We start from the raw sequence: 19020 nt of genomic DNA, 5'->3' as shown, positions 1-19020 counted from the left end.
CGAAAGGGAGGAAATTATGTTTTATATGTTGTATCCCATGCAGCATATTGCTTCCAGCGTAAATACTTATACACTCTGCTTATTAGATGCTACACTGGTGCCCTCCTCTTTTTTTTTTATGAATTACTGTATTTCACTGAGAGGTCAAAGGGTCATGTAATAGTTAAAGTGAATCAGGTAAATCTTAAGAGGCCCTTCTCTTTGCTTTGCAAACGTGTTTCCCTAAAGGAACCTTTATGATTTCCTATTTTTCTTTTAATGCTAAAATGAACACGTACAAATATAAATTACTTTAATATATATATTTTTTTGACTGTCATCAGGGTGCTTTATGTTTCAACAATGAGTCATTATTGTGCCATGTTAGCAGATGATGTTTTATCCATATGGTTCATGATTTGGTGACTTTTTATTTATTTTTAATGTCAAGGGACATTGTTGAATTGTAAGGCAGTGAGCCAATGTGATTTGTGAACAGTTTTTTTTAGAGATCTATTTTTTGGAGATTACTGTGGATGCCTCACACACTGATTGACATTGTGGATACCACTGTGGGATGGGTTAACATCTGCCACACCTCTCTGACAAAAATGAAACATCTGTCTAATCTCAAAAACACCTTCAATCACACAATCAGTTTTTATGCTATAAAATGCAAACTACATGTTGGAGTACTGTATATCAAGTTGACATTAGTGACATAACCATCTTATGAATATTGCAGCACATGGCAGTGGGGTTCAACCAAGCATACATAGTTTCATAAAGTAAGCTTCAGGAGGTCATAAGAATTTCCATAAGTCATTAAAACAATCATAGTATAGTATGTCACAAGATAAATCATAGTATATTATGCCATAAATACGTATACAAAAAATCCTAGAAATCATAAAAAAAGTAATAGTATGTCATAAATATCATTAAAACACAGTATAGTATGCTATGAAAGTGTCATAATAATAATTTTTTGAAAGTGTCAAAAATCACAATATAATATGCCTTAATAAAATGCAATAAAAAAAGGTCATAAGAAATGTTGGTGTGCTGTAAGTGAATACATTAGCAAGAGGCCGAATATTTAGTGGCCAGATACTGTACATCTACATCGAGATGCGTACAACTACGTTTTTTATTGTCATGTGCAGAAACATCAGATAACATGAAACTGAGTTCCTTGCAAAAAGCCTTTCATTAATTATAAATGAATACTCATCTTTGTTTAATATCTACACCAAGAACTTGAGTCCTCTGTTGGAATATTGATGATTTTCTCAAATACACATGCAACAACTAGAGAATTTGATTTTGTTAAGTTTCATTTTTCATTCAATGTTTCAAGCTTGTTTAGTAAAAACAAGTTTCTCTTTTTCTTCAAAACAAGCCCCTTCACAACTCGCACACAATAAGTGGAAATATATGAATGCAATTCTTGTATTAGAAAGGTTCAAGAGGTGAAGGTTAAACTAGTTCAAGCTGATTCAAGCTTCTAAATATTTCTGCATTGTTAATTTCCAATTAATTGAACAAATATTGCCAAGCTTTTAGCCAAAGGTCTTCGTTTAGTTTTACAGTCAACAAAAGCTTTTAACTGCTAAGAAAACCTTTTCTTTTTTGGTACAAATGTTTTACAAAATCAAACATTTAAACTCAAATTCCTATCTAAACTCAGCGAGTTCACCAAGGTCTGTCTATTAATCTGAGGGGAAAAAAGCTGGATGAATACAACATTTGTTTGTAGAAAAAAAATAAACGAAACCCTTTATGTTTGCTTATTTTTATTTAGCAGATTTTTGATAGAATGCAAAGGTCCATTATTTGGAAACAAATTCAAACACGGTTACTGCTGTGGCATACAGAGACAGAAAGAGAAGAGACTGCCAAAGACAGTATCATAACCATTATTAGAATGTAAACTTTACAGAAGGAGAAAGAGAGATGATAAAAATGCCGAATGATGGCATCTGTTTTTACTGGTCATAAAAGTGTGACATAGTGAATGAATAAACGACAAAACACTCCCCACAAAAACATCCGCAAATGTCATCACGCAGATATACATTGAAGACAAAAATAAACTCCTCCTCTTTTTATTTTTTTGTCTGTGTGGCTCCACCTACATTATTTCTCTAAAATAAATCAATTTACACTTTTCAACATATCCTCACATTTACATGAAATTCATTAGGGAAGCATTTATTTGCAAAAAATCAAGCGTCTCCCCCAAACACCCGGTCCCTCCCTGAACAGAAGAAATCAGGGATTGGGGCTAGAGCGTCAGAGAGCAAAGAACATGATTGGCTGAAACACATACGTAAGTATCATAATTATTATCATTCACACAGGAAGTCTGCTGAAAAGGTAACATGGCAAATCACACAGATTGGCAATAGTGCAGGCTGCTTGAGCTGGCAGTGAGCCATTAAGAGAATAAAGGATGAATGGAAACAGATTCTTGTGTGATCATGTATCCATTTAGCATGGCTAGCATGCTCTATTGGGAGCTAGGGGAGCTAGCCGGAGAAAAAAATAATACAAATATGAGCAGAAAAGAAGTGTGGACTGGAGGGATGAAATACAAAATAATAATTAAAAAAAAGATGATTGAGTCAATGCTTGTCGTTTAGTTTATTTGTCATCTGTCTTCTGTCCAATGCGTCACTCGCCGTCCATGGTGGTCTTTGGAATGGTGTTGATTGGATGGTCGGTTTTGTTTTATTTTCCCCCCATTTTTCCTTTTAACGTCTGTAACCAAACTCGTCGGCGTCGTCCGCGCGGAAGTCTCCGTAGCGCCAAATATTGAGCTGAAGGGGGCAGACGGAGACAGATTTCATTGACAGTTATATAAAAACACAATCATAAAAGGCGGTTATGTTCCTCGCTTGCTCTGAATGTGGCGTCAATAACCTCTCTCGCACATTACATGATGAATGGTCAGGAGAAGAAGAAGAAAAAAAAGAAACGAGAGTGTGCAATGTCGAAAGGTTAACGCTCCGCTTTCACAGTCTAGTGCGAAGGCCGCTGCATCATCTTCATCATCATCATCACAACCACCATTTAACCCAACTCTTTGTGCCCGCCCATCCGAGCTGGAGGCACACAGGGCCTTAAATACCACAATTACTTCTCCTTCCATTACAGTCACATATCCGCCTCATAAACCATCACATGGGTTGTCCGGCTAAATATTGCCTGCATTACAATGCGATTGGCAAAGAGTGTGTGTGTGTGTGTGTGTCGTTTGGAGCAGTATCCAGCATGGTATTAGTTATTTAAATGGGGTAGAAATTGTGCAGTCTGAGGTGCGTGTGTGTGTGTGTGTGTACGAGGCTCTGTGTGGGATGTTTCTTTTTTGGCTCTCAGAAGCCTGTGCGCTCAGCTGTTAATGCTGTGATTCATGGCTAATTAGCGACTGTGCTAATTAGAATTAGTTATTAGGATGAATGAATGGAGCTATTTGTACATTTTGCCATTTCCCCGTCTCTCACTCCACTACCTTTTTTACCCTCCTCCTCCCCGACACCCTGAAAACATAGTAGTGACTGCAATTGTGAATAGAGCCAAATTCCACCTCAGACTGGCTCGTTGTCTGAGCACTGAGGGAACTGGAGGAGCACAGAAGGGATTTTGAGCCACCATGCTTGACATTTACATGAGCAAAAACTAAATAGGATCCAAGTGCTATGTATGCAGGCTCGAGGGGGTTCTTGTAAAAGGCACCTCGGATCTTAATAAACACATTTGTGGTAAAGTCTAAGTATAAAAAACAAATGTGTTCTGGCCTTTGCTTACAGGGCTTCGACACTTTGGACCTACGGCATCCGAGGAGGTCATGCTAATAGACACCCATTATTATCTATTTTGTTGTCTTTAGGCAGCTGATATATAATATACTTTGACCACACACTCCTTAAGATCAATTATTGTTGGTTTAGTTTTGTTTTCATTGGATATGTTGACAATAAGAAGAATGTAGAGAATCCCCAGACTTTAGGCCTTTACACTCCGGGATTGTGACGAATAAACGACACAAACATACACAATACTTGTCTGTGAATATTACACGTCTCAAGCTTTTATTTTGGTAAGAACAGAAGACGTGGGTCAGGTATGCGCTCGCTTTGTCGGGGTTGAAAGAAGCAACAAAGTTTGCCGCCTTGCTTCAGACTACAGTACGAAGCCTCGGTGGTCTTGTTTTATAATCTTCATAAATTAAGGCGCAACTCGTTTCGCACAACATGATGGATTTTTCAGAGCTTCTGCACCCCTGGTGTGTCAAGGCCTTTATCCTTGAAACATAGATTTATTCTTTATGACCTCCATTATTCGACGTGTTCATGTACTCTATTCCATTATTTTGCTGCCAAATTCCCTCTAACTGGCCAGGCAGTTTTACTGGGCTCAAATAAAGTCATTTCCACTGGACGGTGTTTTGTCAAAGTCTGTGACTTGACTGATCTTAACTCGGTAGCCCTGTGTGCCACGTGCTGCCTTTTATTCACTTTCCATTTTTTCCCCTGCTCTCCTTCTACCCCCACTGCACACGTTTGCACACATCCCCACCCCCATTTTCACAGTTTGGACCTGCACAGACTGTGGGCGACAATCCATATGGGACAATGGTGACTGCCAATGTAATGTGTCGCATCTTGAGAGAGAGAGAGAGACAAAAGCAGCAAAAAGAAAGGAGACTCTCTCTCTGGTAGTTTGTAAAGAAAACTAATTAGTGTTTTAATGTCTTCTTGTTTTGGCAACATTAGATTTCTCACTGAGAAGGCCGACAAACCACAATTATTAGGATGAGGAAACGACGGAGAAGCTGATAGAAAGACAATTGAGTGGATGGTTTGGATGAAGGGACTTACCCTGGCACTCTTGGCAGATTCTTGACTGTTCAGGTACTCCGTCACCTGGTGCAGAAAGAGAAGAGTCATTAGCATATCACATCACTGCATCACAGGTCGGATTGTAAAGGATTGAGGTGAATTAATGCATCCTTTTGCCCCGCTCTGCTCCTGAAGATATCACTTTTTTTGTTGCTGTTGAGAAGGGCACTCGCTCACCCTCTCGGCAACACTGGATGTAAGGAACACAGAGCCCTCTGAAGATCAACAGGATCAAGATAACACGCAGAGCCGCAGAGCGGTAATGACACTGCATGGGATGCCGAACGTACGGACGTGTGAAGGAAGCACACGGCGCGCGGGGCGCCACATTGCGGCTCTCACTGTTTGGGGTCATTGCTTTATCCGCCGTGTGCAGGGCATCACTTCGCACTTCATGCTACAACTCACACTAGCAAAGCCGCTGCAGATGAGAGGCTCTCGTACCCCCTTGTGTATGCTAGCGTCGGGCCGACACCTCACGGGTTCGTGGCAGGGATTTATAATCCAGTGCATTCAAAGGACGTCTTGCTACGCTACGAGCTAAATAGGGGGGTGAGTCCCAAGTTCCATCTGTGTTTCATGTTTCAAATCAGAGCTCTCTTGTACAGGAGCAAACACGCATGTTTGCTAGTCAAAGACTTTCCGATAAGAAAGGACAGTTATAAAATGCATTGATGCACATACAACATTTGAATCTTCATCAAGTTTCTGCTAAAGAAATGTGTTCAATTGAATTATCTCGCATTGGCTACAAATACATAAATACATATAGGCAACAGAGAACCGGACAAACGTAGTATGGACATCATACTGAGTACAGAGAGGGTACATGAGAGTCGGAGGAAGCGAGAGGAGGAAGGCAATGTGCAGGGTTGAGCATATTGACCGCTTCTGCAAGAACCGCCATTTAGCTCCATCGAATGAACCAGTGATGAGTCATAGGGCAAAGGGGGTGTGCTGGCTGGGGCAGAGAGAGAGAGAGAGCGAGAGAAAGGCAGAGAGAGAGAGAGAGCGAGAGAGAGGCAGTGTTTGGTCAGATGGGCGCAGTGTAAGTGGATGTATGGGACCTTGGAAAGCCCAACGGCAGACACTCCGAGTGGAGCTGTCCTCCACCATTACAATGTCAGAGAGGATACAGAGTAATAAAGCCCTACACAAGGCCAACACACACACAGTTCACTTCACCTCCATCATGTTTAACCCTGGCCACCCACATTCTGTCTGAATGGTGGAGGTATAATTCGGAAATAAAGATTTGTGCTGCAGACATTTGTGAATTTGAAGTATAGTTCGCTGGATTTTGATTCGCTGGAAAGACGTAAAAGGGAAATATAAGCAGTAAAAAAAAAAACTCGCAAGAAAGAAGGAGACAGAAAAGATGAGTCATCGTGTTCTTGTGATGGATTCAATTGTGCACCATGTTTTGTAGCTTATTATAGTAGTAGATGAGCTGGATTTCACACTCAGACGAGCGCACACACACAAAAGATGCCAGATGTTAAAACTGTCAAGTGTGGATGGGGCCCTGGAGTTTAATTGCTTAGCTTGCTTGTGCACATAGGTTGATTTGATAGCTACGCTGCACAAGGCACCGCCAAGATAACAGACCTGCAGCTGGATTGTACAGCCACTCTGTCTAAGGGGCTGCATGTGTGAGTGTGTGGCTTGGGAAAAGTGCAGTGGCTGCACAAGTCATCCATCAAAGCCAACTAAAGGAGAGATTTTTTGGAAGGCGTTGGGACATGGCATCTCGGTCCCATCAGGCAGATGTCCCCATATGGAAGACCCAGACGATGATATTTCACGGACACAAAAGGCCAGCGATGCCATTTGGGCTTTGGAGGGGAGCTATCAGTGCCGGTAGCGGCTTGAGTTGTCCTGGTACTCGGAGAGCTTGGGGCTGACTAAAATCATGTGGAAGAGGGCTTCATATCTGACAAAGTGGATCTAGCAATATTTCAACAGAAAAAAAAAGAGAATTCACGTGAAAAAAAATGGCGAGGAATATAATCCCCAGCTCAAAATAAAAAAAAATATATTCACTCTTCACTTTTGCCAAACTCCACATAGCCGACAGTCAGCATCCAAAGAATCCTGTGAAAGACACTCAGTCAAGAGCACTACAACACAATATGCACAGATGATATGCCGCCATATTGGCACTACCGCGGTGAGCCTCTTTGTACTCTGGTGGGGAGGGTGCCTTTCCTGGCTCGCCCTCATCCTTCACTGTTCTGCTCACTTCGGCTCAGTGTAACACAACAGCCAATCAGTGTGCAGCTGAACACCGATGATGACTGCCTTCAGATTCTGAACAGCCCCCTGTATCCGGTCCCGGATCCTTCTTTCACAGCTTTTCTATTGGCTCCAGCAGGGAGGCATAATAGTTCATTAAGACGCAAACAAGAGCAAAAACTCATCTGGAGATGACTTAAAGGAACAGGGTTTTTCTTCTCGAAATTTGGAAACAAGTGCAACGTTAAACACGGGAGGATGGAAAGGGGGAATGATGGAGGATTTATCAGAAGAAAAAAAATTAATATGTTCCAGCAAAGCAAAGGCGAGAGGCCAACGAGGAGGAAGACGCTTAAAGTTGATTATGTGCTCCAGGTGAGGAGGAGAATATGAAAACGCAACAAAACGAGGCAGATCAATGAGGGGAGACGGGAAAGAAATGGTAGCGTTTGGAAGGGGTTTGGGTGGCAGAAGGCAGTGGGTGACAGCATGCTTGTCGGGATGACCCTACAGAGCTCCCATATGCCAGACAGATGCCATGTTTGGTGAGCAGTGGCCATGGACACTGGCAGTAGCGGAGGAAATGCTGTTCGGCTAAACAGGATGCTGCGTATGCCCCTGAACGTGTGGGATTAATTCCTAGAATCCATTGAACTCGGGAATCCCCCAACATGCAACACAAGTCTCCGAAAGGTTTACTCCAACTGTTCACTTTAGAGTGGATTCATCAGCCTTCTGACACTAGAAAACTATCCCATACTCATTGTACATTTAGGGAAAAACTTACAACTGTCGTCAGAGACAATTTTAATGCTTGCAGGTAACTTTCCTAGTTGCAGACTTGGTGGGAGACTTTGTGTAAGTGTGATGCTTTTCAGAAGATGAACGACAGGTGGTGTGGGTCTGGTGTTTTGGCACTTGTCTGCCTGGCTGTGAATCTCTCTGCCCGAGAGCGAGAGCGAGACGGTGTGTTTCCCCGCGCTGGCCGGCATGCCGTGGCCAGGTGGTGTTCTGGTAAGCATGGTGTGAAAGCGATGGCTCTGAGCGAGCGCTAACGTGCTAACGCAGCTTTCTGACAGGTTGTGCGCGTCTGGTGCGTAGGTGAGCTGCCTTCTTTTTTTTAATTATTATTATTATTTCACAGCGCGCAAAAAATGCTAAGTGAAACCAGATTTTGGCTCGAGTGCCTGTGAATGGCAAGCGACTAAATCAAAGTTTCAGCATCGGGCGTGCTCTCTTGGTCCTTTGCTGCCGAGATGGGATGTCGTGCGACGTAAAAAAAACCCACTTGATTGGAAAGGGAACAATGAGGCTTGTCCTCCACGCATGTTGAGCTTCTCTCATTAACAGCAATGACGATCAGACACACCGCCTTCCCAGACACGAGCAGGCAAACTCCAACCACCAAAAAGAAAAAGAAAAAAGAAGCCACTCACTCCCATTTGTCAGTTTCTTAGTTGCTGCATTGCTCGTTTTTTTTCCTTACTGCTCTCTCAATCCTCATTACGTCTCGTTTCATTCTTCCTCCTTTTGGCTCAAAGCAGCCGACTCTGCACAAGACAGGTTGTCGTCAGAGCGTTTGCCGGAACATAACTTTTTATGTCTGTAACTCACACTGTTTCAAGTTGAGTGTACGAGGCTGAGCTGTGGATTGTAGTCCTAAGAGATGCCTCTCATTTAACATGCCAAGTGCATGAATACTGCATGGCGAGCCGGGAGTAGGGCAGGGTTTTTTGGGAAATTCTCCCCAGACTGTTCATTGTTCAAGTGGTTTGATAGTAAAAGGCTTTTCACATAAGCAGCATTAACAACCAGGGAGAGAATCCTTGTGTATCCATGAGGGGAGATCTATGTGTTTAAGTTAATGTAGGATGAAAAGATTTGCTCATTTTTACAGATGTACCTTTTTTTGTCCTATACACATAAGAGAAATTCAATTTCATGAATGAATCTAAAAAGAAAGAAATCAGATAGAAAATGAACCATTTAATGTATTTTGTATTACTTGTGTATTACAGCTGATCTGGGTGTTTCTTGTGAAAATTGGTGAAAAGATGAGTCTTATATATACATTGTGTGTATGAGTGTCATTATCCTTATCTGGGGTAAACTGGGAATACACCATGTTGCATGCTGGTCCCCCCAGCATGGCTGTCGGAGGAGATCAGGCGCTTTGGCGGGAACGTGGCATGACAAGCCCACCAGCATGGGTTCATAGAGTTAAGAAGGACACACACACACACACACACGTAAAACACGTGCACATGCGCACACAACAAATGCAAGGACTAACAACAGATATCACAAAGAACATTTTCCAATGCTCTCCCAGGGGCACTGGAGAGAAAACAAGTCTTACGTAAACACTAATGCATTATAGAAATATGTCTCACACACACACACACACACACACACACACACACACACACACACACACACACACACATACACACATGCTTACTTTTAGGAGGCTGTGTAAAGAGTTTTCTTTTTCTTTTCTCCAATATCTATTTTCCATCTCCCACGAGGTCACAGAACTCAAAATGATATAAGTTTGAACAATGTGGCTCTTCCACTCCCTTCCTGACAATCCTCTACTCACCCTCAGGGTGTGTGGGAGCGAGGATATAGTGTGTAACCGTGCGAGTGTGTGTGTCTGCGTGTACACATCTGCAGAGGATGGAATGGCGTTTGGGAAGTGGCGCGTGTCAGCTAGGACATGTCAAAAGGGCCCTCAGAGCAGTGGCAGCAGGGGAGGCAACTGCCTGTGAAAGTGAGTGTGTGTATGTGAGTGTGTGTGCAGCCAATAACAGGGGAGCAGAAAATGTCCATTAAAAAGGCCTCATCTCTAACTCTGCTTGTAAATTAGGTATTGAGCCATTGGTGGGGAGCAGTCATGCTGTCACAAACCCATGAAGCTCAGTGGGTGTCTGTTTATATGTGCCCTGCGGTGGTTTTTTGGCACGAGGTGGGGGGGTTCTTGATGGGCCGTGACAGGCGTTGGGGTTGAACAGATAGGGCAGCGGTCTGAAAGTCAGTCAATTGGTGGTCTGGATACGGCTAAAAGCTATGTGTACACGGTGAAGCCTTTTGGGGTTGGAGTGGAGGTGTAGGGGGATCTGATCCACCATGGCAGGATCCATGGGGGGTGGATACAGATTCTCCACGGAAATATACATTTCAACACCCTATTTGTATTTGTATTTAATTGTTCTATTATTCATTTAGGTTGAGTACTCTCAGGTATACTATATGTGCAGTGCCCCCTGTTCCCCCACTCGCTACAGCTCAAGTAAACAGTTCAGAGTGAGTAAGTGTGTGTGCTGGAGCTCACATGGGACCCCGGACGTGTACTATGTTCGTCCACTCTGCTTGGACAACAGCAGCGCTGCGACATGAAGCGCTGTGTGCCCATGAGGCCTCATTTTGTTACAGTGAGACGACTGTATAGTATCAGTGTCCAAAACCAGTGCCTCGACAATACGGCAGCAGCAGGCTACGTCACATGAGCCAGCTCACTGTAGGGCATGTGTACCAAACAGCACAATTGGTCTTGTATAAATGGAACAACCAGACCCTGGGGGCATCCTGTGTGTGCGTGAGCCCCCTTCCTGATTTCCTGTATGGATTCCCCACATGCAGCTGTAGATGTGACTACACTTCTTAGCACACCATTTCATCTTCATCTACAGTTTCATCCCCCATTAACACAATTACCGTGCAATGCAACCGCTGCGCTATTAACTTCAACGGGGACTCTTAACTGCAATCGGTAGGAAAAACACACTACCCATGAGGCAGTTTATGTGAAAAGAATACCTGCATCGCATGTGAGCCACGACTTAAAAGCGATGCCCTTCTGGCCCCTGAAAGCTACTTAAAAGTCCTCTGCTCAAAATCCATACATAAAGAGCAAGGCCTCAGTGTGAATACAGCAACAATAGAGGGAAAGAAGATAAAAGGGAAAAAATAAAACTGCATACCCCAGGGGGCTCCTGGGTAATTAAAGATTCCAGGACTCATCTGCGGCTCTCACTCTTAGGGAGCCACCTCACAGCTGTCTTCCCCACAATCTTCCCTCTGCTGACGCACACAACTTTTAATAAGGATCTTAAGGTGGTCTTTACAAGCATTTGTCGAAGGTGTGTGCACACTCCTTTTATATATTTATCTCTGCATTGGGGAAAGTAGCGGAAAATAGGTCGAGGTCGACGTAGCAGGCTTCGTCGCTATTGCTGATTGATAATAATTGCGCTGGATCGGGAGTGACGGACACTTCCGTGTTTGTAATTGACTTGAAATTGGCAAACAAAGATTATTAGCTTGTAACGCTAATGAACTTTGGGGGCTAGCATCGATGACGTGTTGTTGGCGGCTGCCCACAGAAAACACTGGTGGAAAGCAGCAGAGCGCGAAAGATGACGCTTCCAACCACACGGGCATCTTCCAATTGAGCCCTCATGACAGACTCATTTCAGCTATATCTGCAACAAAAACAGATCTGAGTGAGTCGAAGATAGCTGCTGCAGGCACTTATTAGTCGTGTACCCAATCAGGTGGAGAGAAAAAAAAAATGTATCGTGTATGTAGTTATCCGTTGAGCCCAATATCTTTTTTAAATATTAGCCTAGAGGCACAATTTGTGTCTCCCTACTGTATGCCTTCACTTCAAATTATAAAAGGCATAACTGTCAACTCAGTGAGAGTTCACAGGGCAGAAACCAGCTGATGCAAGTGGCAAATAATTGCAGATAACAGCATTTTAAAAATCACAGCTCATTATCAGGCCAACACCAGATCTGATCTGAGTGCCTCTCCACTTTAATTCCTGGAGACTATTGTTCATCATGACATAGTATGGAAAGACAATGCAAATTAACACCTCAGTTTGGATAACAGGGATAGCTAAAGGATCAGGGAAAAACACATGTCCAGGAGGAAGAGTGCGTGAGTGAATGAATCTGAGTGGAGAAAAAAAAGTAGCGCGAGTTGAGCGAGTGATGTGCAGAAGGTGGAGTAAGGAAGAGCAATGGAGAGCACAGGGAAGAGTTAACAATAATGAAGCGGAGAGCATTGGGAAGATAAGAGGCAGTGGGGAAGCAGAGTAGAAAAAAAACTGAGTAATGTTGTGAAACTGGAATCGAGGGGGAGAAAAGAATGGAAGAGACCAGACTGAACAATGAGCGGAGAGACACATTAAGAAGGATGAAGAAAGAGAGAGAAGTGTTTTAGTGAGTGAGTGTGTGCCAGTGTGGCAACTTGCCATCCTAGCAGTGGTTAGTTGATGGTGCCAGGACAATTTAAGGATGGCTTAGTCCATCTACTGTGCCTGAGGTGGAGAAGTGTGTGAGTGTCCGGTCAAAGGCAGGAGAGAAGGACTCGAAATGTGGTGGAGGGACAGAAAGACGGCTTGTTTGTACACACACACACACACACACACACACACACACACACACACACACACACACACACACACACACACACACACACACACACACACACACACACACACACACACGACAGGAAGCTTTACATTTACAACTTTGGCAAGCATCCATCACCTTTTGGTTAACAAATTATCATATTTTAATTGTTTATAACGAGTGATAATACTGCAATATAACTACTGTACATAATACTTCAATTCGAAGTCACACTTTCTGCTTCTCCTCTGTCTTCACTACTTTCTTGTGCATGTTGAGAAAATCAATGCACCCGTATTCACGCATTTACTAGATTGTATATACTAAAAAGGGGGGAAATAGCGATTGCCGCTCACAACTCAAGAATTACAGCTGCCAAGAGGCAATCAGACCAAATAACACGGTTGACACTGCTCTAACTATGGCTGCCAAGAGGAACCATTACTGTTGAGCCTTGCTAACGGCTCATTTATGAAACCAACATTAAGATAGCATATGTACAATTGGCTGCCACTTTGCATGACAGCCATTCGCAACAGACAATCTACAGCAGTAATATGCCTTAGGCAACAACGCAAGTTTATTTCTATAGAAGCTTATTTTCAAGCTCTATATCTGAATTTAAAATGTCTGGAAGGTGACAAAGAGGAAAAGCAGGTGGAGAAACAAACAGATGAGTAATGTGATCAGCAGTAAGGCAATAGAGATGTATTCATTGAGGGAAAATATGGTAGATAGAGGGCAAAATATGGGCCAGATTTGAAACTAGCAAGACAGTTACAGTTACTGTCCCTATTGTATGTAATGTGAAGCACATTAATGTCCCTTCTGTTTCCTATGCTGTGCTTGTGATAAAGCAATGATATCACTCAGCGATGATAATCTAAATATCAAAGCCTCATAAACAACACGTGCTGAAGGACTACACATGATATGCCAGATGTATGGCAGATTAAACTTTATATGGCATTAAATCCGTTTAATTGTGAGTGTTCAGGATGCGTGTGTGATGAGTACAAACAGTATAGACTATACATTAATGAGCGCTCTGATTCAGGATCTGGTGTTACAGTTTGGGTCAGTTCACGCTATATAGGACAATGCCAGTTGCACGTTCCCATGCTTCATAATCCACCTACACCTCTGGGTCAAAACCCTCTCAATAAATACAGATTATCAATCGTAATTTGGCCCAACTCCTACTTCCTGCATTTCTCTTAATCTCCCACTTCCCTCCAATCAGACACCAGCAGCTGGCATGCATAAGATCATCTTTTTGCCTACACTTTCACAATGACTGTTCATCCTGTGCTCTGAAAGTGTTGTATAGCCATAACAAAAGCCATCCATATGGTGTACATAGCGGGAATCCGCAAATGTAAGGCTCGAGGCAGAAATGCACTCCAGAAAAAAAAGACATAAAACCCCAAATGGATGAATATCCCTCCCTCTTCTCCCTCTCTTGGGACAATGCCATCCTCAAAGACTGGTATTAACCTTCAGTGCACTTATGACTGACTATTGATAGACACTGAAGTGCCAGTGAACATTACGGCCCCATCTGTTACGCAATGCTTAGCGCGAGAGTACAGATTACAATGACCATGTTCCAATCCCATGGAATGGATAATGAATAAAGAATAGAGCCAAAATGGAACAGATATGAAGGACAAAAGTCAATTTTATAAGGAGGATGATGAGTGTGGATGAGGGAGAGGAGAGAAAGGAGGACAGAGCTCAGAGTGAGCCAGTTTGGATACGACACTATCAAAAACTCAAGGGCAAGTTTCCATAAAAGAGGGGAAGCACGGGGGCACGGATCCAGAGGTTAACAAAATGTCAAATCTTGGAACATTTTTTGGGCTACACCGCCATGCAAGATAACGTTTTCCGATCTTGCGCCAGCATCAGCTGCAGTGCTGCTCATGAATCTTTGGGCCAGAAATGCAACTGGCATACAAGTGAGCATTTACAGACTAAATGCGTTCATCCAAAGCAGCATGCAAGTCCAAAAGTGCATATAAAATAGGGATGGGCGAAACTGACCATTCAATTAAATAAATCTTCCAATTATTTTCTCATTTTATCGATTGTTTTGTAAATAAAAGTTAAAAACACCCAGTTACAATGTCCCATAGTTCAAGGAGAGGTCTTTAAATGTATTGTTTTCTCTGAACAGCCCAAAACCCAATCATCTTGAATTGTTTATATTACTTTTCGGTCATCAAATAATCCATATCTAGTTGAAAAACTTGAAATTGTTCAAAAAGTTGTATCATATCTAATAAAGCCTCAAAGACCAGAAAGGGAATCATTCAAGCAACATCACCAGATTGAGTCTGATGTAGTCGAAACTCCTCGCTGGGCAATGCAAGAACTGAACACAGCAGAACTACAGTAGACGTAACACACATATTTCACGATTTAGAAGCACATTTACTCTTTTTAGATCCAGGAAAACTGGCCTAATTTTGAGTTTGGAAGCAGCCTTAATGGGTAGAATTATCAACTAGAAATGCTGTCCAGCTTACTTTAACACTCATTTGTACGCACATTGGCAACACTGCAGCTTGTTAAGCTTTCTCCAGATCAAAAAATTGGTCTATAGCCAGCGAGGGAAAGGCAAATGCAGGAGATTCAGCTGTTGAATACTAAAGAGAAACCATTTGATCTAACAAAACCTTAAATCGGCGCAGTCTATAAGCCTATTAGTCCGATGGCTGAAAGGTTTAAATCATTGTCCTTTGTCTATAGGGTCCATTGCCCAGAGACTGCATTATGGCTCCTGGCTACTCTTTAGAGGTCAGGGGTCAATACAATGATGCACAGTGGGTTATTGACTGACTGAGGCGGGAAGTGCTTTTATCTGGGATGTACGAGAATGAGTTATTAACTCCATGTGCGAGTGAACGACTGCCTTTACATATGTTTTCTTCCTACCACCCTATCATTAGTACAAATCTATATTTGTATTGTTTTCCCCCAATTACTCTCATGGACATATTTCTCCACTTGTGTGTGAATTACAATTTTCAAATAAATAGCAGAATGACTAATGTTGGGTTTTTGTGGAGGCAATCATTGCGACAGGAATAAATATCCAACATTGTTCTTTATCTTTGATGTACAGAGTGGCTTTGACTCAGCTGGTCAAATTAGCATAATGAAAGGAAAGTAAATGAGCGACGCTGTGCGGTCTTGACAAAATGGCTGCCATCTGGGGCAGATTGCAGAGGTGTGCAAGTGTTGATTGTGTGGCTGCGTGATTGACGAGAGAGAGATGCATTACATTGTGTCTCTTGTGCAACGGTGTTCATGCTGCAACATTAAGTGGGATGCTAGCTTTAATTTAAAAAAAAATCTATACATGGCACTGAGATGGAAACGACTGTGTAGATGCATGTTAGCATGAACATGTAATTACTGGACTGTTGGATATAGACCTTTTACACTAAATACACAAGGGGCCCATTTTAGAGTGTGTGTTAAGCACCTTCTACCATTTGATCAGTGGACGGCATTGTCTATTTAGAACAGCGCTGATACAAATATTGATCCATACTGTAGATTTTGATAAGTAATGTGAGCCATTGAATAACGAGAAGTAGGTCGAGAAAAATAAGCCTTATTATAACAAAAGTAGGGCTGTGAAATTAATCGAACAATTTACAGAAACTGATAATATAAATTTCTCTAATAACTCTCTAACTGACCTGTTCAATAATATACTTTTCCACAGACAGTTCACTACCTTTCAAGGTGCAAGATCTGAGATAGGAAGGATTTTAATTGCCTCTCAACATGTCGATGGCTCATAGCCAGCGGTGCGAAGACCGTCTCCATGCTAACAGCACAAACTAAGGCTAAAGTGCAGTCTGAGCTAACACGCGCTAAGATGCTGTAAAAACGGCTAGGTCAACAAAGCAAGGAGAAGCTGGGATATACACACCACACACACACACTCCATATATTTACATCATTGTTGTTTGCCACTATAATAAAGTTCAGAATGTTGAAAGCCGCTCCTTTAATGCACCTGAAAGTACAACGACAATTCACATCTAACCCAAAGTGCAAACAATGAATAACTGTCAGTCAGCATTGTTTTCTTTCACAGCAAACAGAAAGCCAAATCTGCATTGTACTGCAGTTTTTGGCAAAAATAATTAACCAATGCTGCCTAGTCTTCAACCCCAGTGAGACCAGAAAATGTCCTTAACTTCCAAAAAGAAAGTGACTGATTGCCTAAATGTAAAAAAAAAACAAACAGGCGAGGGAGAGAAACAGCACAAGAGGCCGACACACATCAACCTTAGATTTTTAGCCTCGGTGTTAGGCCATCCAAAGCTAAGTTGAAGACTTGAAATTGCTCTTTGCAACATTGACGCTCCATCACAAGTGTCTATCTCATCTCTTTACTCACAATCTTCTGCAGGTGCTTGTCCTTGCGGACGTCCACCATGACCAAGCCTTCCTTCACCAGGCCGAGGCCCACGTCGTCCTTGGTGTCCCCAAACTGTATTGTGACATGTGGGCAGGTGGCACCCGAGTACTCCACGTTCATCAGGCACTGGGTGTTCTGGATGTCCCGCACAATGCAGTCCACTACGTCCGCACGAGCATCCTCCTAAAAAAGGTTGATAGGGGTTGGGATGAGGAATGAAGAGGAGGTGACAGAAGAAAAGGAAATGGGGCCGTAACAGATGTTGGGATGGAGGCAGGACAAAAAAAGTAGATGGAAGGGAAGGAGAAGTGAGGAAAAAAGGTGAGAAGGCTAATTAGTATATCATCACCAATGGCACCTAAACAGATTAGCGCGCGCACGCACACACACACACACACACACACACACACACACACACACACACACACACACACACACACACACACACACACACACACACACACACAGATATCTGATTTCTGTCGGGTGGAAAAACTGTTCAGAAAATGAAAAAAAACGGTCCACGCGCACTTTGTTAGGTGGTCAGCAGGAACACATTCATACACGTCAATCTCCAATCGATTACAATTGCATGACCACTCACACAGTCAGTCATGTAGCACAGCAAGTATCTACTCAAGCAGTTCAAGAGATTTTAGTTTGGCTGAACTATATAATGGTTTGAATCTCACCATCCACCCACCCTCCTCTTCCTCCTCCTCATCCTGTCCCTTTCTTCTCGTCCTGCAGTTAGTTACCTCGCTGTCTCTTATTCCTAACCTTCTTGAAAGTGAAAGGCCGGCATTTGATTGAACACATGGTGCAGGAGGAGGTGGAATAGCTGCAATGCAATACTGACTTCACGTCCTCCAGCAGGCCGGGACGAAAGCGAGAAAAACAAGGGCGCTGCATCTTCAGAGGCAGGATGACACTTAAAAACTAAAATCAGTCCCTGGCCATCATCCATCCCTCCCCTGCATCATCCATCTCTTTGCTTCCCTTCTTTCTCGCCCTGGTCTTGTCTCCATGGCAACCCCCTTCAAGTTAGCCGCCCTTAGGTATGTGTGTGTCTGGTGTTATGTGTGTCCAGTGTTATGTGTGTGTGTGCGGCAGGCGTGTGTGGGCAGGGAAGCTTGTTCAAGGCACAAAACCACGGGCCTGTTTTGTCCCCGCTCTCCCCCTGGTCAACTTGTCACAGTGTTAGAGAACAGGAATACTTTGATGCTCATGAGGGGGCAATACAAAATGGATGAGGCCCTTCTAGTCCACCTCTTTTGTCCCCCATATGTGCAGAACAGACCTGGTTATAGCACTTGTGCTAACAACATGCCACAACATTTGCATTTGACTAAGTGTATATAATTGGATGTGGAGCTGGGTACTGTTTGAGTTTTTCGGAGCAAATAGCCCTAATTTCAGTGCCGAAATATAATGTATTTGTTTGTACCTCACACACACACATAAATGTTGTTTTAACACAAAATGATTACTACAGGGAATGGCTTAAATCAAGAACGATATGATCACATAATAATAATAATAATAATAATAATGCATCTAATTAATCTGGCCCAGCATGAATAAATAAACAACAAAATCAATACATAAATGGCAGGCTAGATGTCAAAAGGTACTTTTCAGCTGTTTCCAGTAACATTTATTTGCCAGTTTTAGCTAAAAATCAATCATGTAATAGATGGTGCTGCATTCAAGTGCATGAAATGCAAATAAATAAAAGGACTTTTTTTCTTTCAAGATGCATTAACTCAAGCAATCTTAATTTCCAGATGAATACAGACCACTGCCATTAGGGAGTGGCTATTGTGTGGTCGGACTTTTTGTGTGCGCCATTTTTTTGAATTTATTTAGTTGTACATCTTTATTATAAGTGCACTCTTGGCACACACTACTTTCTCTAATTATCTGACAGGGCATAATAAAGACGTGGCAGTGTATCCTGCATGCAGTCAGCTGGGAGTTCAGAACATCTGCAATAAAATTGGATAAAATAGTGAAACAATAGGGGAGCAGTTGT

At 42.6% G+C, this 19020-nt stretch overlaps 1 protein-coding gene across 1 annotated transcript in view; it reads right to left on the bottom strand.

The window, feature by feature from the left end:
• Positions 1-1769: 1769 nt before the first annotated feature.
• Positions 1770-19020, bottom strand: part of snd1 (staphylococcal nuclease and tudor domain containing 1) — a 158845-nt gene continuing 141594 nt past the window's right edge. Inside the window, exons 22-24 of the mRNA XM_079235971.1 lie at positions 16965-17168; positions 4863-4907; positions 1770-2801 (exon numbers count right to left, since the gene is read on the bottom strand). Coding sequence (XP_079092097.1) covers positions 2736-2801; positions 4863-4907; positions 16965-17168 — 315 coding nt within the window. The 3' untranslated portion in view covers positions 1770-2735. The remainder of the gene's footprint in view (positions 2802-4862; positions 4908-16964; positions 17169-19020) is intronic.

This window comes from Taurulus bubalis, assembly GCF_910589615.1.
Source record: "Taurulus bubalis genome assembly, chromosome: 20".
Lineage (NCBI taxonomy): Eukaryota > Metazoa > Chordata > Actinopteri > Perciformes > Cottidae > Taurulus > Taurulus bubalis.
This window is presented reverse-complemented; position numbering and strand designations above follow the sequence as displayed.